Raw genomic sequence first — 22,187 nt, forward strand, 5'->3', positions numbered from 1 at the left:
CCTCATTTCTCACTCTTTATGGTAAAGTCTTGAAGTTCTTCAAAATACTTCTAATTCAACTATAACGGTCCTTGTATTTAACCAGTCTTTCATAAAGAATTGTGGCAAAAAATCAAACTTCAGCGTAAAGAGCGAGGGTTGAGGAAGGGACAACACCTCATGTACGAAATAATTTCTGTTCGTCTAGTTTTAATGTTTTTTAGATTTAATTTCAGACCTTTCTTCAAATCTTGCCAGGAAATATCCTTCTCTTCCCCTTTGCAATTTCCCTTGGAAAATTTCCGCCGATAAATTGTCTCCCCATTGAAAATTCTCTCCGTGGATAAGCTCAATTCAAAAAAATACCCCCCCCCCCCAAAAAAAAATCGTATAATTCTGAATAACAAATACTATATGTGAACAATAGGCGAATAATGTAACATACAACCCTTTCTCCAGGGACTATTAGGGGTCATATCACCCCCAAAGGCATAGCTATTGGACATTTAAGCTGAGCAAAATGATCATCTCAATTTTTGATAAAATATTTGATGAAAAAACTGGCGTGTGGAGGGGGCTTAGTTGCCCTCCAATCTTTTTAGTCACTTAAAATTGACACTAGAACTTTTGATTTCCGATCAAATGAGCCTTCTCTCGATCTCCTAGGATCACTAGTTCAATACGATCACACTACAAAAAAAAACAAAAAAAAAAACAACAAGAAACAGATAAACACGCATCCGTGATATTTCTTTTGACAAAAATGCGAATTCCACATTTTGGTATATGGAAGCTTGAAACCTCAACAGCAGGGCTCTCAGATATGCTGAATTTGATGGTTTGATTTTCATAAAAATTGCTTGAATAAAAAATTTCTGAATATAGATAAAAATCACTCAACCTGAATCAGCCTCAACATGTATTAAAAGTTTCAACTAAATCCGCTGAGGTGTTCCTGAGATATCACAGGTATCTCAGGAACGGATGCTTTTAACCTTCAGGATACATATAGCGCTTTTTGATTCAACTATTACTACTGCTACTGCTGCTAATGCTAAGACTACTGTTACTGCTACCACCACTACAAATACTACTACTACTACTACTATCACTATTACTAATACTGCTACTCTTGCTACTACTACTACTACTACTATTACTATAGGGAGGCAACTCTCTTACACTAAATGAGGAGGTATCCCTCCTCATTTTTAGGATAACCCTGTGTATAATATTAAAAACGAGGAGAAATTAAATTTAAAAAAAAACATTCTTCACATGAAAGTAAACAGCAGCAAAAAAATAAAAAAAATAAAACGAAACAGAAAACATCCTCTGAAAGAAGGGGCTATCCAGTTATCAGCCTCCAAACTGAAGGCTAGAGTTTTAGTTTCGCCCCAGTATAATTGGAATTGAATAAAGAGTATTTCTCACAGTTCCTCAAGAATTGAAGAGGTTATTGCTATGCATTTGCTTAATTCATGGCTATCGGACAGCCAAGATCAAAATGCCTACTTTCCCTCCCTGATAAAATCCATCCGCGAACAATGGGTGATCTGCATGATTTAGGGCCGTTATTCGTTGTGCTGTGTTTGTCACACCATTCCCGGACACGTATTTACTTGGTCTTTCTTAGTATTTTCGAAAAGTGGTCTAACTATAAATGTTTATTCTGTACCAAGGGGTTCTACGATTTTGCTTGGAGGCAAAAAAGGCCACGAGAGGGGATACTTTCCCTCCAATCACTGTTGCACTTAAGACAGGCGCTAGAATCACTGACTTCCAATCAAATTCACCCCCTTCAAAACTTTTAAGACTACAGATCCAACAGGAAGTGCCCAAGAAAAAGAATATTGCAATGGAAACTCTTCACTCCTTACTAAGTCAACGCTAGTGCGTTAAGTCGCGCAGTTGAAAAGCAGGAGTTCTTCAAGATATTTCTGAAAATCCCACAAGAAATCTCGAAAAAAAAAACACGCTGTACGCACAAGAAGATAAATATTTGAAACTAAGAACCAGACATTTACTACTGTCTAATTTGTTTTTGTTAAAAATAAATATTTACTTGCTAACATCGGATTGGAAATTATCAACAACGACTCTTAGCTCTCGCATGACATCATATGTCTCATTGTAGTTTCTTGTGTAGATGTGAAGTAATGAGTCGTATTCATCCGGACCAAAATTTGGATTTCCAGACGGCGGCTCATCACGGAATTCTGGGTCTTCGAACATAAAAGCGACAGCATCTATCCTGAAGCCATCAGCTCCCTTTGCAAGCCAGAAAGTAATGATGTCCTAAAAAAGGATAGATACTTTTCAAGAAGTGTGTTTTATAGGTCTGAAGGTTTCATGTAAGTTTGATGTGGTCAAATTTACTCACCAGAAGCATTAAAAAATTTACTCACATAATTTCCTGTTCTTTTATTGATTTGTCAATATCTGTTTGGTCCTGATCATTATTTTATACCAAACACACATTTTTTTTTTTTGGAAAAATAAGTGTATTGTATTAAGGATATTTTTGCGTTTGCTTGTGTGTTTCAGAAATTTTCAGCCTTAGCACGTATTCCCACCAAAAATGAGTCTTTTTGAGACTCTCAGGATGGTTTGGTTACTATTTAGTGGCGTCACTCTTTACTAACAATTTGTTCCCACGAACTGTTTGATAGTAGAATTTCGTAAGTTTTTGCCATTATTTGCTTGGTGTTTGATATGCTAGATAATTTTTTACATTTTATTGACTGCGAGATGGAAATAAGACCTTAATCACCTTAATATAGAAGTTATTTGCAGGAAATGAAAACCAGCACTTTCAGCGTGACATAAATACTTCTGGATTGTGCTCACTAGGGTCTAAACACCTTCATTGCTAAGGACACAAAGTCATAGTATCTAGGGCGTACCAGCCCGTTCTAGGAAAGGGTAAATTGTTTTAGAGGATATAGCTGGGAACAGCCCCAGCCTTTGAACTGTTTTAGTCAAAACACTTTAAAGGGTACACACATTCACTTCTAAAAATTGCACAGGCTCTTAATAGATGCTAATTATGTGCATGTTTTGGTTTTCTTTCCTGGTATTTTCTGATTTAGTTATGTTAAAATTAAAAAGGAATAACAAGCATGGTACCTTAAGCTCTTGAATGACCAAAGGATTTCTGTAATTTAGGTCTGGTTGCTCCTTCAAAAATTGATGAAGATAAAATTGATTTCTTTGCTCATTCCATTCCCATGCAGAAAAACCAAAGTGGCTAAGCCAGTTATTAGGAGGGATTGGATTTCCATCTGCATCGTAGTCAACAGGATCTTTCCAAACATAATAATCCGAATACTGTGGATCCATGTTTAAGGATTTTTGGAACCACTCATGCTGATTACTTGAATGATTTGGAACAAAATCAAGGACAAGGTGCATATCTGAAAAAAAATTAGTAATAATCATTGCAAAAGCTAGAAAAGGATCTATTGTGATTACAGTTTTCTCTAGTCTTAAATTCCCCCTGGAATTGTCCATATTCGAATTTCAGCTCCACCATGCGAAACAATTCCTATTATCATTCTATTTCTTCTTCATAGCTACCGGTCACATATATTTCGTTGTCAGTTTACGTCACCAAAGACATATTTAGGTTGGAATATTTGAAAAGCTACCTATCTCTAATGAAATTATATAACTATTATTAATGGTAAATAACCTGAGGGAAGGCCCATACATAGAATTTTGTCGGGGGAGGGCGGTGGCTATTTAATTTGGAATAAGATCTCAGAAATGTACAAATTATATGAATTATGTAAATAAATCCTAAGAAGAATTTAAATAGCCTCAAGGTTTGGAAGGTCACTAAGGCTCCCCACTATCGGTGTGAACACCCTTGGCAGAGCAGCCACTTTAATCGACAAGAGGCACTGGCGTCGTTGAAACGGATGACATCCACTAAAGAAAATTGTATTATATTTGTGTCTAGTTTTGGGTACTACCAACAGTTTAACCAAATAATTAATTTATTCCACGAATATATTAACATATTACGGCTTCCATGAACAAGTTGAACTTGTCCTTCACTGATGCTAAAGTTACTCGAGCACAAATTGATAGAATTTTGACCAAGTATAAAAAAAATGTTGTAGCTATTGCAGTTCAAAGAAGATGAGAGTACGGATGGTTACTGTCTTTTAGCGTCTGGTTTTATTTATTCCTTAAATTTAAAGACTTGTCGACGTCATATTTTTGTTACTTATATTGCCTTACCCAAATTTAGAGCCCCCTCCTTATTTTCTTGTTGTGTTTTCCCTCAGTTTTCACTCAGTTGCTCAGATCAAACTTCCTTGTCTGTTTTGACCAGTTGGAGATCCAGGAACATATATCCAGAGAATCAGATTTTTATGCTGATTTTAAATATATAAGTTTCATCGAGTTAAATCTTACCCATCAAAAGTTACGCGCCTGATAAAAGTTGCCTTATTTTCAAAAAAAGGGGGAAAATAACCCTTAAAAGTCATAGAAAATTAATGAAAATCACACCATCAGATTCAGCGTACCAGAGGACCCTACTATAGAAGTTTCAAGCTCCTATCTGCAAAAATGTGGAATTTTGTATTTTTTGTCAGAAAAAAGATCACGGATGCGTCTTTATTTGTTATTTTTTTTATTTTTTATTTTTTTTCCAGGGGTGATCGTATCGATACAGAAGTCCTAGAATATCGTGAAAGGGCTAATTCAAACGAAACTTAACAGTTCTAGTGGCCTTTTTAAGTGACCCAAAAATTGGAGGGCAACTTGGCCCCCTCCCACGCTAACTTTTCTCCCGAAGTCACCCAATCAAAATTTTGAGATAGCCATTTTATTCAGCATATTCAAAAATCTAATAAATATGTCTTTGAGGATAAACTAATGACTCACAGTTCCCGGGGGAAGTGCTGCAAGTTATGAACTTTGCCCATTGTTTACATATAGCCTAGTATTGGTTAATGGGGAATATACAGACAATTTCAGGAGGTATTTTTTTCTGGTGGGGGGAGGATTGGAGGAGGGGTTATGGGAAGGATCTTTCCATGGAGGATGTTTTCGTGGGGGAAGGAAAATCTCTATGAAGGGGGCGCCGAATTTCCCAGCACTATTAAAAAAAAACGATCAGAAATTAAATAAAAGTTTTTTCCACTGAAAGTAAGGAGCAAAATTAAAATTTAAAACGAACAGAAATTATTACGCATACAAGAGGTTCGCCCCCTAGTCAATACCTTTCTCTCAACGCTGAAGTTTTTTTAGTAGTTTCAAAAGAGCCATCTATTCTGATTAACCGGTCTTTATGATTCAGGGGTTTGTGATTCGAACAAAATTCAAACTTTAGCGTAAAGAGTGAGGTATTGACTAGAGGGGCAAACTCCCTAATTTACGTAAAAAACATGCAAATATAGAAGATCTTTACGTAAGTTAATTCATGAGTTACGTCAGAACAAAATTTCGAGAAAGCCATTTAGCCAAAAAAAAAGTAAAATTAACATGCAAGTTTCGTTTTCATTATTCATGTACGGTGAGCCAAAATCAAAGCTGCATTAATTCAAAAGCGTTCAGAAATTAAATAAAAAACAAGTTTTTTTTTAAACTGAAAGTAAGAAGCGACATTAAAACTTAAAACGAACAGAGATTATTCCGTATAGTACAGGGCGGTCCCCTCCTCAACGCCTCGCTCTTTACGCTAAAGTTTGACTGTGTCTCACAACTTTATTTTTTAAAACAATAAAAAACTTTAGCGTTAAGAGCGAGGCGTTGAGGAGGGGGACCGCCCCTGTCATATACGGAATACTTTCTTTTCGTTTTAAGTTTTGATGTCGCTCCTTACTTTCAGTTAAAAAAAACTTTTTTTATTTAATATTTAAATTTTTTATTTAATAATTTTTTTTATTTTTTATTAATAATTTTTTTTAATTTAATTTTTTATTAATACAATTTTTAATTTTTTTATTTAATATTAAATGATGTCCTAAAAAAGGATAGGTACTTTTCAAGAAGTGTGTTTTATAGGTCTGAAGGTTTCATGTAAGTTTGATGTGGTCAAATTTACTCACCAGAAGCACTAAAAAATTTACTCACATAATTTCCTGTTCTTTTATTGATTTGTCAATATCTGTTTGGTCCTGATCATTATTGTATACCAAACACGCATTTTTTTGAAAAACAAGTGTATTGTATTAAGGATATTTTTGCGTTTGCTTATGTGTTTCAGAAATTTTCATCCTTAGCACGTATCCCCACCAAAAATGAGTCTTTTTGAGACACTCAGGGGGCTCTTTACGCTAAAGTTTGACTGTGTCTCACAACTTTATTTTTTAAAACAATAAAAAACTTTAGCGTGAAGAGCGAGGCGTTGAGGAGGGGACTGCCCCTGTCATATACGGAATAGTTTCTGTTCGTTTTAAGTTTTAATGTCGCTCCTTACTTTCAGTTAAAAAAACTAGTTTTTTTTTTTAATATTTAAAGAGAATGTAATACATTATTTTTTTTTATGGCCAGGGCTCCTTTTATGGCCAGGGGCGCTAGACAATAGCTCCTTTTTACACTTATACTAAGAGCAGTAGTTATACATAGTATAAACTTATAATTGAAAGCTATGAAGTTTACGTAATTAAAACTAATTATTTGGCAACTAAACTAATTATTGGGCCTCTATTTTTTTTTGATGAAGGGACGGAGGTACATCCAAGTAGAAACGCATGCGTTTATTTCTCGTCTAGGCTTCAGAGTCAATATCTTGGGAGCATAACTGCTTAAAAAAAACAAAAAAAAAACGCGTGGAAGATTTTGGAACGCTTGGAGATGTGCAAAACGTTTTGATAATGTGCTTAACCGTAATAAAGTTACAAGAAATGATACAGAAAAAAAAATGTGACAATTTGGAAGTAAAGGAAGATTTATTTTGCTACGAAGAATTAGAGACAGTAGTAAAAGGATTAAAAAGTAATAAGGCCTCAGGTGCTAGTTGTGTGGTAAATGAGTTTTTGAAATATGTGGGTTGTGAAGTTAGAGAGAAATTATTCAATATTTTGAGTGTGATTTTTGAAAAAGAGAAGTGCTTTTAGATTTTCAGAAAAACTCTTTATATGAAAGGAATAAGAGTAACTGCGGTAATTGTAAAGGCATTTGGTTCGTTTCTGTAGGAAGCAAATTCCTTAACATAATGATACTTTTAGATTTGAAGATTTTTTAGATTTGAAGATGTTTTAAGAGAAAAACAAGGTGTTTTCAAGAAGCGGAGAGGATGTGTTGATCAAATTTTCACTCTTAGATTACTAATAGAGAAGTGCCTGAGTCATCACATCCCTTTAGTCCCAGTTTTATAGATTATGAACAAGCCTTAGCAAAGGCCCCATCTTTGTCAATACCAAATAATTTCATTATAGTGATTAGTGCTATGTACGAGAACAACATGTCTGCGGTTAAGGTTGAAAATGGGGCTAGTAGCTAGTTTAGTATTGGGTTAGGAGGTAAGCAAGGATGGTGGGTGGGGCTATTGCAATGGGGAATCAATAGTGGAAATCTAGACATTAACAAGGAAATCTTTTCTAAAAAGGGGAAAAAGAGATAGTTATGCCGTATCTCAAAATACCACGCCCTAGGGGAAGCGCACCAATAGCCCAGTAGCTATCGGTGCAAAATTTTTTATTGTATTTGTTTTAGGTGTGGAAGTAATGGGCATCTGTCGCCTGAGTCTCTACTCAGTTCGTATATCTGTCCATATTAGCAATAATAACAGAACTCAAAGGAATATATGTCTTAGAATATTCACATCCTTTCTAGCGCTTCAGTGAATCACTAGTTAAAAAAAAAAAAAAAAATGAAAACAGGGAGATATCAGCTGTCAGTTTATTTGCGCTAATTTTATAGGTAAATACTGCATAGGTTTAGCAATTGTAATGGCCCTTAAAGATCATTTTTTTTTGTTTTAAGCTTCGATTTTCCTCTTTATTCTTGCCAGTAAAATTTTGTTTTGTTTTGTTACTATTATCTCAATTAAATAGTTATGACACCCGATAGTAGATCCCGAGTATGATAAGTACGAAGGATTTTTTTAAAAAAACACTAGCTTAGAGCATTGGAAGTATTACTCAAATGCACCATTTTCTTTGTTCAAAAGATATTAACCTACCTCTTGCTTTCATTTCACGGACAAGCTCGTCGTAGTCTTCCATAGTTCCGAAAATTGGATCGATGGCTAGGAAATCTGAAATATCGTAACCAAAATCTGCCATAGGGGATTTAAATATTGGTGACAGCCATATTGTGTTGACTCCAATATCGACAAGATAATCTAACCGTGAAGTTATACCTTAAAAAGGAACAAGTAATTATTTTTGTTCAATAATACAGATGCTAAACATTCTGAGTTAAACGATGGATATATAAATTATTTTTTTTTTCAAAATTAAGAATAATTTTACGCATGCTGGGCTTTGTATCAAGTACAGAGCGGCTAATTATCTATTTATTTACATATTCAATCGTACTGAAAAAAAAACAACAAAAAAAGATTGAGTCACAAGATAAATGATAAGTAGGATACTGCTGAAACTATTCAGTCAAGTTAGTAGATTGTATCTATTGAATTCCGATGCCCCTATAGCAATCTCCACGTTATTTGCATGCTCCTATAGGAAGTCCCTCCCATGCTATTTTAAGCGCTATGTCCTCTACACGTGATTAAACACGTTATGAAACTATGTGCTATTCGCTTATGTCCCGTTGGTACCATTTCAAACGAGTGGGGATTCCCCGCCTGTTCCTAGACATTGCAAAAAAGATAACAGTATGAACGGGGGATTCCCCGCACAAATTTGTTTCAACTCCAAGTTTTTCAACCAGACTGTTTTTTTTACAATCAGAATTGTTTGATTGACAGTTAAAAAGGGGTAATGAGATTTGCGAATTGGAGTGTAGGATTTGCGAATTTGATCCTATTAAGGATTGACTTGAAATAAAAATTTTAAAACAAGAAATGACTGAAAAGTGTTTTGGAGGAGATGGGGTGATTGTGTACTGTTTAATACACAAGTGATGATTTGGACAGTGTTGTCAATTTAAAATAGTTTAGAAATAAAAATTTTTAAACAAGAAATGACTGAAAAGTGTTTTGGAGGAGATGGGGTGATTGTGTACTGTATAATACACAAGTGTTGTTTTGGACAGTGTTGTCAATTTAAAATAGTTTAGAAATAAAAACAAATTAACAAGAAACGGCTGAAAAGTGTTTTGGGGGAGATGGGGTGATTGTGTACTGTATAATACACATGTGATGTTTGGACAGTGTTGTCAATTTAAAATAGTTTAACGTTCCCTCCTTCCCCCATTTCTGAGGGCAGGGGAGGGGGAGGGTCAATTTTGGAGGGAAAACCAGAAATACTCAGAATCGAAAATAAACGGGATCTGCCTCAAGGGGAAGGCTCAGAGGCCCTTCGTTCCCCCAATTCTGAGGGCAGAGGAGGGGGGGGGGGTCAATTTTGGAGGGAAAATAAAAAACACACAGAATTGAAAATAAAGGGGATCTGCCTCAAGGGCAAGGCTCAGAGGCCCTTTGTTCCCCCATTTCTGAGGGCAGGGGAGGGGGGGGGTCAATTTTGGAGGGAAAACCAGAAATACTCATAATTTAAAAAAATGGGATCTGCCTCAAGGGCAAGGCTCAGAGGCCCTTCGTTCCCCCATTTCTGAGGGCAGGGGAGGGGGAGGGGGTTAATTTTGGAGGCAAAACCAAAAATACTCACAATCGAAAATAAATGGGATCTGCCTCAAGGGCACGGCTCAGAGGCCCTTCGTGCCCCATTTTCTGCGGGCGGGGGCGGGGGGGGTCAATTTTGGAGGGAAAACCAAAAATACTCAGAATCGAACATAAATGGGATCTGCCTCAAGGGAAATGCTCAGAGGCCCTTCGTTCCTCCATTTCTGAGGGCAGGGGAGGGGGGTCAATTTTGGAGGGAAAACCAAAAATACTCAGAATCTAAAATAAATGGGATCTACCTCAAGGACAAGGCTCAGAGGCCCCTCCTTCTGCCATTTCTGAGGGAAGGGGAGGGGGGGGGAGGTCAATTTTGTTCAAAGTACCAAATCACATTATAGTTACATTATTATAGAAAATAATTTCAAAGTACCATGTCACATGATAGTTACGCTATTGTAGAAAATAATTTCAAAGTACCAAGTCACATGATAGTTACGCTATTGTAGAAAATAATTTCAAAGTACAAAGTCACATGATAGTTACGCTATTACACAAAATAATTTCAAAGTACCAAGTCACATGATAGTTACGCGATTATAGTAAATAATTTCAAAGTACCAATTCACATTATAGTTACGCTATTGCAGAAAATAATTTCAAAGTACCGTTTCACATGATATTTACGCTATTGTAGAAAATAATTTGAAAGTACCAAGTCACATGATAGTTACGCTATTATAGAAAATTATTTCAAAGTATCAAGTCACATGATAGTTAAGCTATTGTAGAAAATAATTTCAAAGTACCAAGTCACATGATAGTTACGCTATTGTAGAAAATAATTTCAAAGTACCAAGTCACATGATAGTTACGTTATTTTATAAAATAATGTCAAAGCACCATGTGTAATGAGAGTTACTATACTTTAGAAAATAATTTAAAAGTACAATGTTACTTGATAGTTAATCTATTGTAGAAAATTATTTCAAAGTACCAAATCACTTGATAGTTACAATATTTTAGAATATGAGTTAAAAGCACCAAATCATATGATAGTTACGCCATTTTAGAAAATAATTTCAAAGTACCAACTCACATGATAGTTACGCTATTGTAGAAAATAATTTCAAAGTACCATCTCACAAGATAGTTACGCTATTGTAGAAAATAATTTAAAAGTAAAAAGAAATTTAATTCAGGAAATTATGAAAAAAAAAATTAGACGGGGTTACTTGTGCGCACGTAACCCTGTCTAAATTTTTTTTTCTAATTCGCAAATCCTACACTCCAATTCGCAAATCTCATTACCCCTGTTTAACTGTCAATCAAACAATTCTGATTGTAAAAAAAACCAGTCTGGTTGAAAAACTTGGAGTTGAAACAAATTTGTGCGGGGAATCCCCCATTCATACTGTTATCTTTTTTGCAATGTCTTGGAACATGCGGGGAATCCCCACTCGTTTGGAATGGTACCAACGGGACATAAGCAAATAGCACATAGTTTCATAACGTGTTTAATCACGTGTAGAGGTCCCATAGAATAACAATGGAAGGAACATAGAATAGCATGGTAATTCGTATAGCTTCTATAGAAATGTAATGCCATGTGAGAGGATACTCACTCTCTTTGAAAAAGCGTAGAGCTTCCATAGAATCCAAACTATCATATCTACGGAATCGCCGTTAAACATTCTTCATGATATTAAACCAATAAAGAAGAAAAGAGTAGTGCCTATACCCCCGAGCAAATTCAATAGATACATTCTACTGCAGTGAGAGTGTCAACACATGAAAAAATGTTCCATACATGTCCCCTATGTATGTACACACTGGGCAGCTGGTCATCATGTGAGAATTGCACAATGATTGATGAGTATGCTGAAAAGTATAGATTATGCAACCCGTGTAAATTGGATAAAGGATATGCTGTACAAATTAAAGGTTGTAATTCCTGTCTTGAAGAGGTGTGTGACTCTCATCCTAGAGGCCACCTATGTTCCAATTGTCATTATGATAAATGTAATCAGTGGGATAATACATATCCTGGTATGATTGGAAAGAATACTAAGCGTGATTTTAGTTTATTAATAAGAGAGTGGTTTCGTCGTGGCTTTAGATTGTTTTAGGAGAAAGGGCCAGGTCTACGATTCAAATGTTGGAACAACAAAAGAATACGATTTCTACGTCATCATTGTGAAGAAAATGACTACTATGATTATAAGCCTACTGATTATTATTTGGCTGTGACGGAATGGGATTCGCCGCTTGAGGATACTATTTGTGACATTACTTCAAATAAACAAATTGAAACATGTGAATTCTATAGAATGAATGAGAATAGTATCATTGACTATACAAAGAGATATGACAAGAGTGAAGTTAAACTCTACTGTAGAAAATGTGACCCTGACATTGCACTACATCAGGATCAGTACACTGTGAATTCAGATAATCTACCTGCACTAGTTGTTGTCAACAAATACCTATACCTAGTAGAAGATGAAATCTAAAGAGTAGAAAAGTCGTTTTATCATGTATATAAATTTTTATTAATAAACAATTTCATATTCATTTTTAGAACATTTTATTCTTAGGGCACTAAAATCAATATTAAATACGCTTGTAAGTATATTCTCCACTAGAAAGTCGTTCAATCGAGGTAAGTCAACTTAGATGTCGAGAAACTGCTTGTAGGTGTAGCCACGACATCTGAACATGAAAAAGAGTAGTGCATGAAAGCCACATGTCTTAGTCGTTAAATCCTGTACTCTTCGTTGATTTTGAATAACGGTTTTCCCCCTGCTTTCGATAAAGTTGCGGATGTATGGAGTGTAGAATTTATACAATAGGCCAAGAGGATCAAAAAATTCAATATTCTTCGCTTTTTGAAAGATGCATAGCCAATGGCCGGGTTTCAAAGTCAATGGACTGCTATTAACAATGATTAGGGTATTATTAACACTTGGAATTTTTTCAATGAAGTCCGTTTGCATGCAGTAGGACTTTTACTGGAACATGTATGGATCCATACAATATACGTTGATTATTTGGTTTTGTTTATGGTGCTAGGTATAGTAGAACACTGCCGTCGGGTGTGATTTACTAATAGGCTTAAAATTGACTCAGTGATATTGGCGTGATACTCTCAGTCAGAGCATCGGCAAATGTACATTCTAAACATACAGTTACTGTTCACACGATGCTTATATCCTGAGTCCCTGACAAGTCCAAATCAATTACAACATGATTTTTTGAAAACATTGAATCTGTTATTCCATTTTCAAATATTTGAGAGTCATGATATAGAGATTGCATGGTCAAGTCGTACAGAGTTCTATATGATTTTTTGTCAAAACATAGAGTGTACAGTGGAATTCAATTCACCTTGCACACAAGGCTAGATAGATCAAAAAAATTAAAATCATGGGGGGATTCAGTCTAGGATCAAACAGCACTGCCACTCTTTACAAAGGCCAAAGCCAGTTTTGATGGGATTTCTTCATTGATAAATGAGTAATCGCTATAGCTACGAGAGCCGATGGCAATGTGAATTAGATAGGCGACCAACTGGGGGACAGGCTTCTGAAGGCATGCATCCTTGCGTAATGTTTTGTACGCATTTGACGAAACGGAGCTCATAACTTGTTGTTTTTAGGCATGGAGTCTTGTCGAGGTGATAATAACAGTGTCGTCAAGAACAGATAGACGAGTTTTTCTCAAAATGAAATTCAATATTATAAGCTGCAGCTACTTGTCAATCTTGACCTTGGGGGGTAGCCATTGGGATATATTGAATATCGCATGATTTAATTTTCCAACTAGATGATACTCTTGGGTCACTTCAGTAGTCAGCTCACCATCAGTATCAACACATGATCGATATTCATAGCCCAATGATTGTCCTCCCAACTCCTTGTATGCCTTTGGTGTCATCTTCATAAATTGTATATAGCTTGCATAGTTTGATAAATTATTGCTAGTGCTCAACCATGTTCCATTAATAAATACATTAATTTGTTTGAACAGGTTGTGTAGAATACAGTTTTCGTGGGAGAGACCGTCGCCAACAGTTAGAGTTGTATTATCTGAATTTTTCTTCATCTCAACATTTAAATCAATAAATGTTGATGACAAATCAATTAAATAGTCTTCATTGGAAAATATTTGAAAGTGTATATTTTCCGAGAGGGGTTGTTGGGGATGAAATTGTTCATAGTAGCCACACTTGACACTGGTATGAGCACTTCGATCACTGACTATATTTAAGGACGAAGTAATTGATTGATTAGATTCCTATTGGGATAGATAAGTCATCTTAATTGAAGGTATACTTCTTTGAACTAACAATATTTTTCTGCTCCATTTTCTTCTTATTGGTATTCGTTGTTTTATTCATCAAAGTCCTTGTTGACGTCCTTCGCTTCATGCCTGGGTGGAGACTGGTGAGTGACTGACGTGCACGCATCCTTTTCAATCCCTCCCCATCTTGCCGAGATTTTAATTGCTCACCAACGGCTCTTGCTGAAGATCTAATATTTTTCTTAACACTCTCCATGAAATTCTTTCCAGACCCCCAGTCCTGTTGTGTGGAGGTAGCAAAATTTGATGCAGCAGGCACAAGATATTTTCTGGCAAGGGGTAGTGCAGAAAAAAATAGCATATCAAACCAGCTACCAAGACCATAGCCAGACATTGTAGTACGGCCCTTGTAGTAGTCCAATCCATTGCCTTTTTGATGTGGACTCAAAGCACCAACATAGCAATCGATATCGGGGCAGACAAATGGAATTCTTCTATTGTTCATTTTAGGTGATTGTGCTATCGCCAACAATGGGTCGAAAATGACATGTAATCACTGCTAAGCCTTTTGTTATTGCTAGAGGATCATCCAATTCACTTCTTAGTGTTAACTGACAGAGTTCCAAATACAAAGTGTTTACAGGAACATACTGAAGATGCTTTATATTATAGTGATGAACAAGTCCATGAGTTGTTTTTCGTTCAAGAACACGTAGGAGGGGGACATTTGAATTACTGACTCTCGATGTTTCCACAAAGGATGCATAGAGAAATATACAAGAGCCCGAGGCGAAACCAGGTGGATAATCAGCAAAAATAACTTGATCCATCCCGTAAACGGTGCCAGAATTTTTCCCATTGATCGTATTCTGTTTAAAGCCAAGAACGTCTCTCAGATTATCATTGAGAATAATTATTTCAGTGTAAACAGGTGAGGTAATGCAAACCATATTGTGTTCCAATTAATAATTAAAACGGAATTTACCATTCCTACGATATGAGATTTTTCTATTGATTGTACGACACAAATCTGTCATATTATCGTATTCAATATATTTCAATTTGGCATGTGGATATTCGCTAGATTTAAGTGCTTCAACCCATTCATAGTCGACAAAGAGTGTTTTGTCCAAAAATCACTTGTCGTATTCAAGTCGTTCTAGAGAGGATCGGAAACATTGGACATAAAAGTTACATAAAAATCATTGGGCATTGTCAATATCTTCAACACCGACCCAAGAGTCAAAATCAGAGTTGTATCCTAGCCACCGAACAAGTAACTGTTTCCTACCCCTGCGAGTACGAGTCTTTAATATCTTTTCAATTGAATAGATTTCACTATTATTTTTAACTTTCTGTAGTTCATAGTCATAAAAGCCGCCGAGAATCTTTTCATCTTTGGTATCGCGCAAACGATAAGTTATGGGTTTAGTGTCTAGGATTTTTGCCACTTTAAAAAGTTCGGTGGACCACAAGTAATTCCCCTTTTCAAAAACATTAGTTGTCCCATTAATTCGAACAGTATCACCAACATTGAATTTATTTTTCTTCTTGACAATCGTTTCATTGGAATACTGTTTAAGAAAGGTGTCAATTGTATCATGATCAGAATGATAAACTTCTGTTGACGTAGAGTTGGACAACGATCGATGAGGTCCTTGATTATAAATCAACATGATTTTATTCATATAATGAATAAAAGCCGGTGTATTTTTCAATGTACAATATCTTGAAATTAAAAGTCGAATAGTTCTTATCAATCGTTCGGCCAATGCAGCCTTGATAGGACTATGACCATGATAGAGCAGTGTACTATATTTTACTAGTACTTTTGCAACATGGGGATTAAATAATTCACTACCACGATCCGTTTGAATTTTTTTATATGAATCCTGTTCGAGAATACTTTTAATGGCCTGAGCAACTTCAACGCCTTTCTTTGATCGCAATGGAATGGCATATGCATAGCGACTAAAAACACTGATTATAAGTAGAATGTAGTTGTACGGTCTATTGTGACATCGTTGAACCTCATCTAGAGTCAGGAGATCTGCATGCATTGTATGCAGTGGGTAAAAGGCTTTAATTTTTCGATATTGATTGGCACGAAGCCTAGGATTTCTATGCAGAGTCTAACTCGATTCATTTTTTAGATGGTCATATATACTTTTAGTGTGAACACCATGGACCTAGGAAAGAGTGGTGGGTGAACTTAAACTCCCCACTTCACCATTATTTTCATAAGCGTATTTCAGAACGTTAACCAATTTGAACGTAAATACGTTGTGTGGTACTCGCCATCCGTTCTTGTACTAACGGTTAGTGGTGGTGGTGGTGATGTTAACTTCATGAGTCTTTTCTGTTGTACAGTTATGATTGGTGTGCTTCTATTTTCCAAAATTCATCTTATATATTCTTCTTCTTCTTGTTTTAATTGTGTTGGTGTTTACAATGATGCATGTTCATTTAATTTTTTAGAATTTGTCTATTGCTAATAAGACTTTTGGGGAAGTTTAATGTATTTAGAAAGTTGTATAGATGAGCGTCAAATGATAATAGTCCTTTACGATTTGTAACCATATCATAGATTAAATCAAGCAGATTATAGCTCTTGCCCTGAATTATAATCCCTCTCCCATTTCTCTCAACTTTAATATGATTTTGACCAATTTTCATGAGATAGGTTAGGAGTCGTGTTATTTGTCCACTATATGTGTGGGGCATTATATTTACAATTTTAAATAAAAATTAATAAAAATACACCATCTTTAATTGTGTTCCAGCAGACTCTTGAGGAGATGATTATTTTTTGTGATCAGCAGCAGCAGTGGCCTTCACACGATAGGGCTTATATTTGTCAACTCAGCGAAGTGCATCTTGAAGTAAAAGTAGTTTTTTATCATCCTCAATATTCTCGTTGTCAAGGAATTTACTCAGATTGTTCTCAAAGTGTTCGACGGGTGAGAGAGAGAGTTCCATTGTAGTCAATTTATAGAGTTTCGCCATCCCATAGTGAAAACTGTTTAATAGTCCCGCAATTATCGGCAGTAAAAGTGTGAAAAGGGTACCGCCTGCCTTAAGAAATTGTTTCTTTTGAAAATTATTTACAATCTTTTTAGAAGCCCATGTACGTACAATGGAACGATTGCTGCTTTGCCCGTTGCTTAACTTCTTCAGACAGTTGAACAATACCCTCGGTCAAATTTAAAGAAAGATCAGATATTAGATCAATGAAATCATTACCAATACCATGTTTGAGTTTGGCTCTCCTAAGCAAAGGCTTTGAAGTGCTTAGAACTGAAAACAGATGTCTATTTTCATGTAGTTTCTTCAGTGTCATGATACCGACTAATAGGTCTTTTTAGTGTTCACGGGGAGATATACTGTAATTTCATTGTCGAAAATATCTGTGACTACACGCAGATCTTCGGGTGTATTTTGATTAAGAATCAATAGGATATAGCCGTGGGGTTTATTAGTTGAATGATTGTATGCTGAGAGCAGAAATTTAGGGGCGCCTGGATAGATTTGTTTATTGAGAGTTATTAGCGAGCTAGAATCACGAACAACTCTGTAGATGATATAGTAGGTGCAGTTCAATGCAAGTGTTCGCATACATTTGCTCTGATGAAAGAGATTGTGTAGAACCAGAGTAACGGAAATCTGTTCATGATGAGAGCGAACGGTGAACAATTGTAGCATTTCCTGGGACCATTGTTCAATAGATTCAGCCAGATCGTCAATGATCAGCCAAGAGTTTGGTTCAATAATGCTGAAAACATCAAGTCCCTGTATGAATTGTATCTGCACCAATCCCATGGTGGTGGCAGCAATTGATTTTATTTTATCGTATTACTCCTGCCAAATACTGTAACAATAGTAGATTTTTTCGGCTTTTCAACGAATATTTTATCGCAATTTTTAACTATTTTAGATAAGAGTGTTGTTTTGCCTAACATACGCAGTCCACACAGAAATGATCTAATTGGTATTTTAAATTGATACAATTCTACTTCAACGGTTCAACTTGAAAAATAACTGATTGCTATAGCTGCCTAAGTACGAAATAATTTCCCTACTACTACTTCCACTACTGCTTATACATTCAAGAATAATAATAATAAGGAGAAGAATAAAGAATCATATTTTCTTTTATTATATGAATAAAAAAGTAACAATACTTAAAAAAATACTATATTGAAAAAAAGCACATTAAACATGAAAAAAAAAATAAAACATTTAAATAGGCACAGAGAGAGAAAAAAAAACACTTAAATAAATAAACTTTTTTTTGTTCATTTATTTATAGAAAAAATACAACATTTATTAGAATAAAGCACTTAAAATAACATCACTTTTTTTAATTTCAATGACACATTTACAAAAGCACAAAAAAAATCTGCTCTAAGTAAAAAAAAGAAGATAACTTTGGTAGTGGCTGGCGGTGCGCCCCCCCCCCCCATGGCGGCCGCCCCCCCCCCCCCCGGGCCGCAAGGCCTCTCCCCTTCCAAAGACCGCGAGGCCCCCCCCCCAAAGGCTTAGGAAAAAATAATTTACTGGACTTTATTCAAACCGAGACTTTCCCTATGGATAACACATTCGGCCCGGTCTGAATTTAAATAGTGCCCAAGGGGGAGGGTGGTCACACCGTCTTGACAAACATAGACCTTGTCGGAGATGGTACTCATGGCAATTTTCTCTACATTTACAGTAAAGTTCCTGTAGTTGATGGAACGAATTGCCAGCAATTTGGCTCGTGGAATTGTATTTTCAATACAATTCCTATAGATGTCCATGTTGAAATTCTTATCCACATAGCGCGTGGGCACTCCTTTGCAACGTTTCTTGATTTTCTCGTCATGTGTCTGTATGAAGTACACTTTCGGATTTACAAACATACCACTGAAAATAATATTACGTCTTATTTCGGATTTAAAAAATAAAAGCCGAAGTGGTACCCGAAGTTTCATTAACTCCGAGTAAATCCTAGTCCAAAGGGTGCAGTGCATCAGTGAGCTGGTGATTTAGTCGTGCGTAAAACTATTCATTAGGGGAGAAGTTTTTACTGTTAACAATAGAAAATCTGTGTCCCCGTAGCAGACCTCTACTTGTTCTTTTCCGGCCACTGTACCCTAGCCACATTGTAGTAGAATTCCAACATGAGCTTTTTTGAGATCTCCAAGATCGCACTGCCTGAAGCAATATTTTCATTCAGGATAACACTTCTTTTTTTCCTATTCAATAGCACCAAGTCCGGGGCAAGGATCTTAAAGGAAGCGTAATTTGGATTGGCAATAATTCGAGCTCATTGTTCGGGATGGGTCAAAAAGTCACAACAATTCCGAATGCAAAAACTCTCACACATTTTGCCGAAAGCAGAAATCAAAATGAGTTTATAAATTACTTTTTCGGCTTTCGTCTGTGTTGCAGAACGTTTCTTGGCAAAAGGGTCAACAAACGTTTTTAGATATGGTTTTTGACTAAACTGGAGCGCTCTGTGAACCTTTGTGACGTTGAAACCGTTGTTGCACATCCATTTTAAAGCCACATGATGTGCAACAAAATTTTTTTTCGGCAGAAGGTCAGCAATAAGTTTTTGTTTTGTAGGAAACCAATGCAATCCGTCCTCCTCGACTAAACGCCTATTCAAGGGGCTCATAGAGTCCCTAGTCACAGGTCTATTGAAGCACGGGAAAACAAAATCCTTTACTGAATCGTGAAGCTCAACTGGTATCTCCCCATCAATTTCAAAAAACCATCCAACCGGTCCATTCTCCTCAACACTGTTGTCGGCAATGTTGGGGAAATGGGGAGCTTGAGGGTCATTGAGCCATTTATAGTCACCACAAGGCAGCGCATATTGGGACATGGCCGAGGGGTAGAAATAATTCATATCAAGAAAAACTGCATCCGATTTCGTCCCCGTCTTCTCTCCATTTGTATCAGTTTCCAAGATAAGATCCCCTTGGAAAGCAAATCCCCCCATCATTGACATCCTAATGAATAGATGCTGATCGATGTCTGTGATTAGCCCGATTTTTTCCCCGCTAATTCTTAGGATGAGGTCCATCACCAGATGAGGAGATGAAAAATAATAGCCCAAATCAAGATTAAATTCCCCATAGATTTTGTCCGTATTTTTACACATAATGTCTAACAAAGTTAACACATCACTCGACAAATTCAGCTTGCAGTAGTCAAACCCATTTTTACACCCTCTCTCTGCCCAAACTTTTTTAAGCAAAACTATATTCATCGGGGGTGCACCTACGATCGTGTAGACTGTCGTAAAACGATTCAATCGATGGAATAGTTTCCTCGGGGAATCTCGACATGGAACAATAATAATCATAAGGATATATGCCCTTGACCGTCAACAAATCACATAAATCATTGGGAAATTGCTGCTTAAGAAGGGGGGAAGCGGTGCAGCCGTCATCGTTTTTCTGCACTTGAATTAATTCACTCAAAGATTTGGCGGAAAAACTTTAGAAATCTAAAAAGCGAATTTTATTCGTGTACTCAACGTCGGCTTCAACAAATTTTCTAATAAATTCCAAAACAAGCAACTTTTCCGATGATTTAGGAATGATATTGTAGGAAAAGCTGTCTATCACCCATGCATTATCCACTGTTACATTTCTTTGAAGATATGACATTGCTGGTAGCACATACTTCAGATCGTAGTTAGAGTTATGTATAAAAACCGGAAGAAAGAGTTGCTGTTTAATTTTTAAATTACATGAATTGTGAGCCCACCCCCAAAAGTTACTTTTTCCTGTTGAATTGGGCTCAATAAGGTGATTGTGATCCTGGACAGCGTCTTTTGGGGCAAGAACACCTCTACAAACCCAGCAAATTGTCCCCTTTTCTAGTGCCAGTTGCTCTTTATCTGATAATGTCATTGGGTAGTTGATGTGACGCAATCGTGAAATTGCGCCGTTTGCTGTTTTTATTAAAGATATCAATAACTCTTCCATACTACCCTCCTCATCCATAGCCAAAAAAACTCTTCCAACTGCATTTTATTGTTGGAATCGCGACGGGCATGCGCATAGGAACACGCAACTAGTTTGTCTTCCTTGACTATATTTGACCTTGATGGGTCTGATACCTCAACCAGTCTTGATTCACAATCTAAAGACAGTTTATCTGCTTGTAGAAGGGAATTTTGGAAATTTTTAAATTGTAAAGTATATTTGACTTCTGCCGGCATTTCTATTTTTTGATTCCCATGAATTTTGCAATGCCCCATGTGATCTGAGAATGTTCGCTTAGATCTAAATGAGGAAAGGCACATGGGGCAATAGAAACATTCTCCTTTGTTCTTGCTTTGGGATAGGAGTCGACTTATTGCTGTAACGGGGAAAAAATTACCAAGGGAATTCACATCTTTGGGAGGTTCGTAAATAACCCAAACCCAATTTTTAACATTATATACAATCGGTGTCGTAACTGAATACAAAACCCCTTTTTTATTTGGTTTCTTTCCCCCAGTTACAAATTCCGTGTCATACTGGAGAACAACCACCCCCAACCCAAGATTTTCATTTGCTTTTTCAAATATGGTTATCTCTTTCAAGGACACCGGATACTTCCCCTCTAAACAGTCAAAATTTACTTTAGGGAAATTTTCTCCACCGTTACGAGCAAGTCCGTCGAGATTTTTCATTGTTGAATTTTTTTTTAACGTTTTATGGGCTGCTGCTAAAAATGCATATTTAAAGCATTGCAGCCCCGTGTCAAAATTGAAACCCTGAACCTCTCCTGCAGCCGACAAATCTGGGTGGCATTTTATTCGTCGACTTGCCCCTGCTCCCCTTAAAATAAAGTTTTTTTTTAAATCTACTGAGATTCAGATCCATGTATTCAATGTATAAAATTGTGGACCAACCTCCCCTCTCGTTAAACGTGTCCAAAGTCGATATTAGTTTATTTAACCCGTTTAAAAAGTTGCTCTCAAATTCGTTTAGACCAGGGTAAAAAGTCTGGTTGCCAGTTGAAAAATGAAAATTAAAAATTTCCCCAGATGTCGCCTTTTGTAAATAAACTTTTTGATTAACTGTTTCTGTAACCCCCGCTTGACCCTCCCATTTCTGAATCTGAATCTCAATTTGTGCTCGAATTCTGTCGATGTAGCTATGGAGAACATTCACAGGGTATTTTAAAATAATGCCCCCGTCAATCACGTTTTCCTCGGGGG

At 36.3% G+C, this 22,187-nt stretch overlaps 1 protein-coding gene across 1 annotated transcript in view; it reads right to left on the reverse strand.

Annotated features, from left to right (window-relative positions):
• LOC148955253 (maltase 1-like) overlaps nt 1-22,187 on the reverse strand; it is an 84,741-nt gene that overhangs the window by 28,493 nt on the left and 34,061 nt on the right. Inside the window, exons 3-5 of the mRNA XM_089101206.1 lie at nt 8,123-8,302; nt 3,109-3,395; nt 2,045-2,277 (exon numbers count right to left, since the gene is read on the reverse strand). Of these exons, the coding sequence (XP_088957332.1) occupies nt 2,045-2,277; nt 3,109-3,395; nt 8,123-8,302 (700 nt within the window). The remainder of the gene's footprint in view (nt 1-2,044; nt 2,278-3,108; nt 3,396-8,122; nt 8,303-22,187) is intronic.

The sequence above is a fragment of the Artemia sp. Qi Xiang Cuo genome, chromosome 2, assembly GCF_049724085.1.
Source record: "Artemia sp. Qi Xiang Cuo chromosome 2, ASM4972408v1, whole genome shotgun sequence".
In the NCBI taxonomy this organism is placed as follows: Eukaryota; Metazoa; Arthropoda; class Branchiopoda; order Anostraca; family Artemiidae; genus Artemia; species Artemia sp. Qi Xiang Cuo.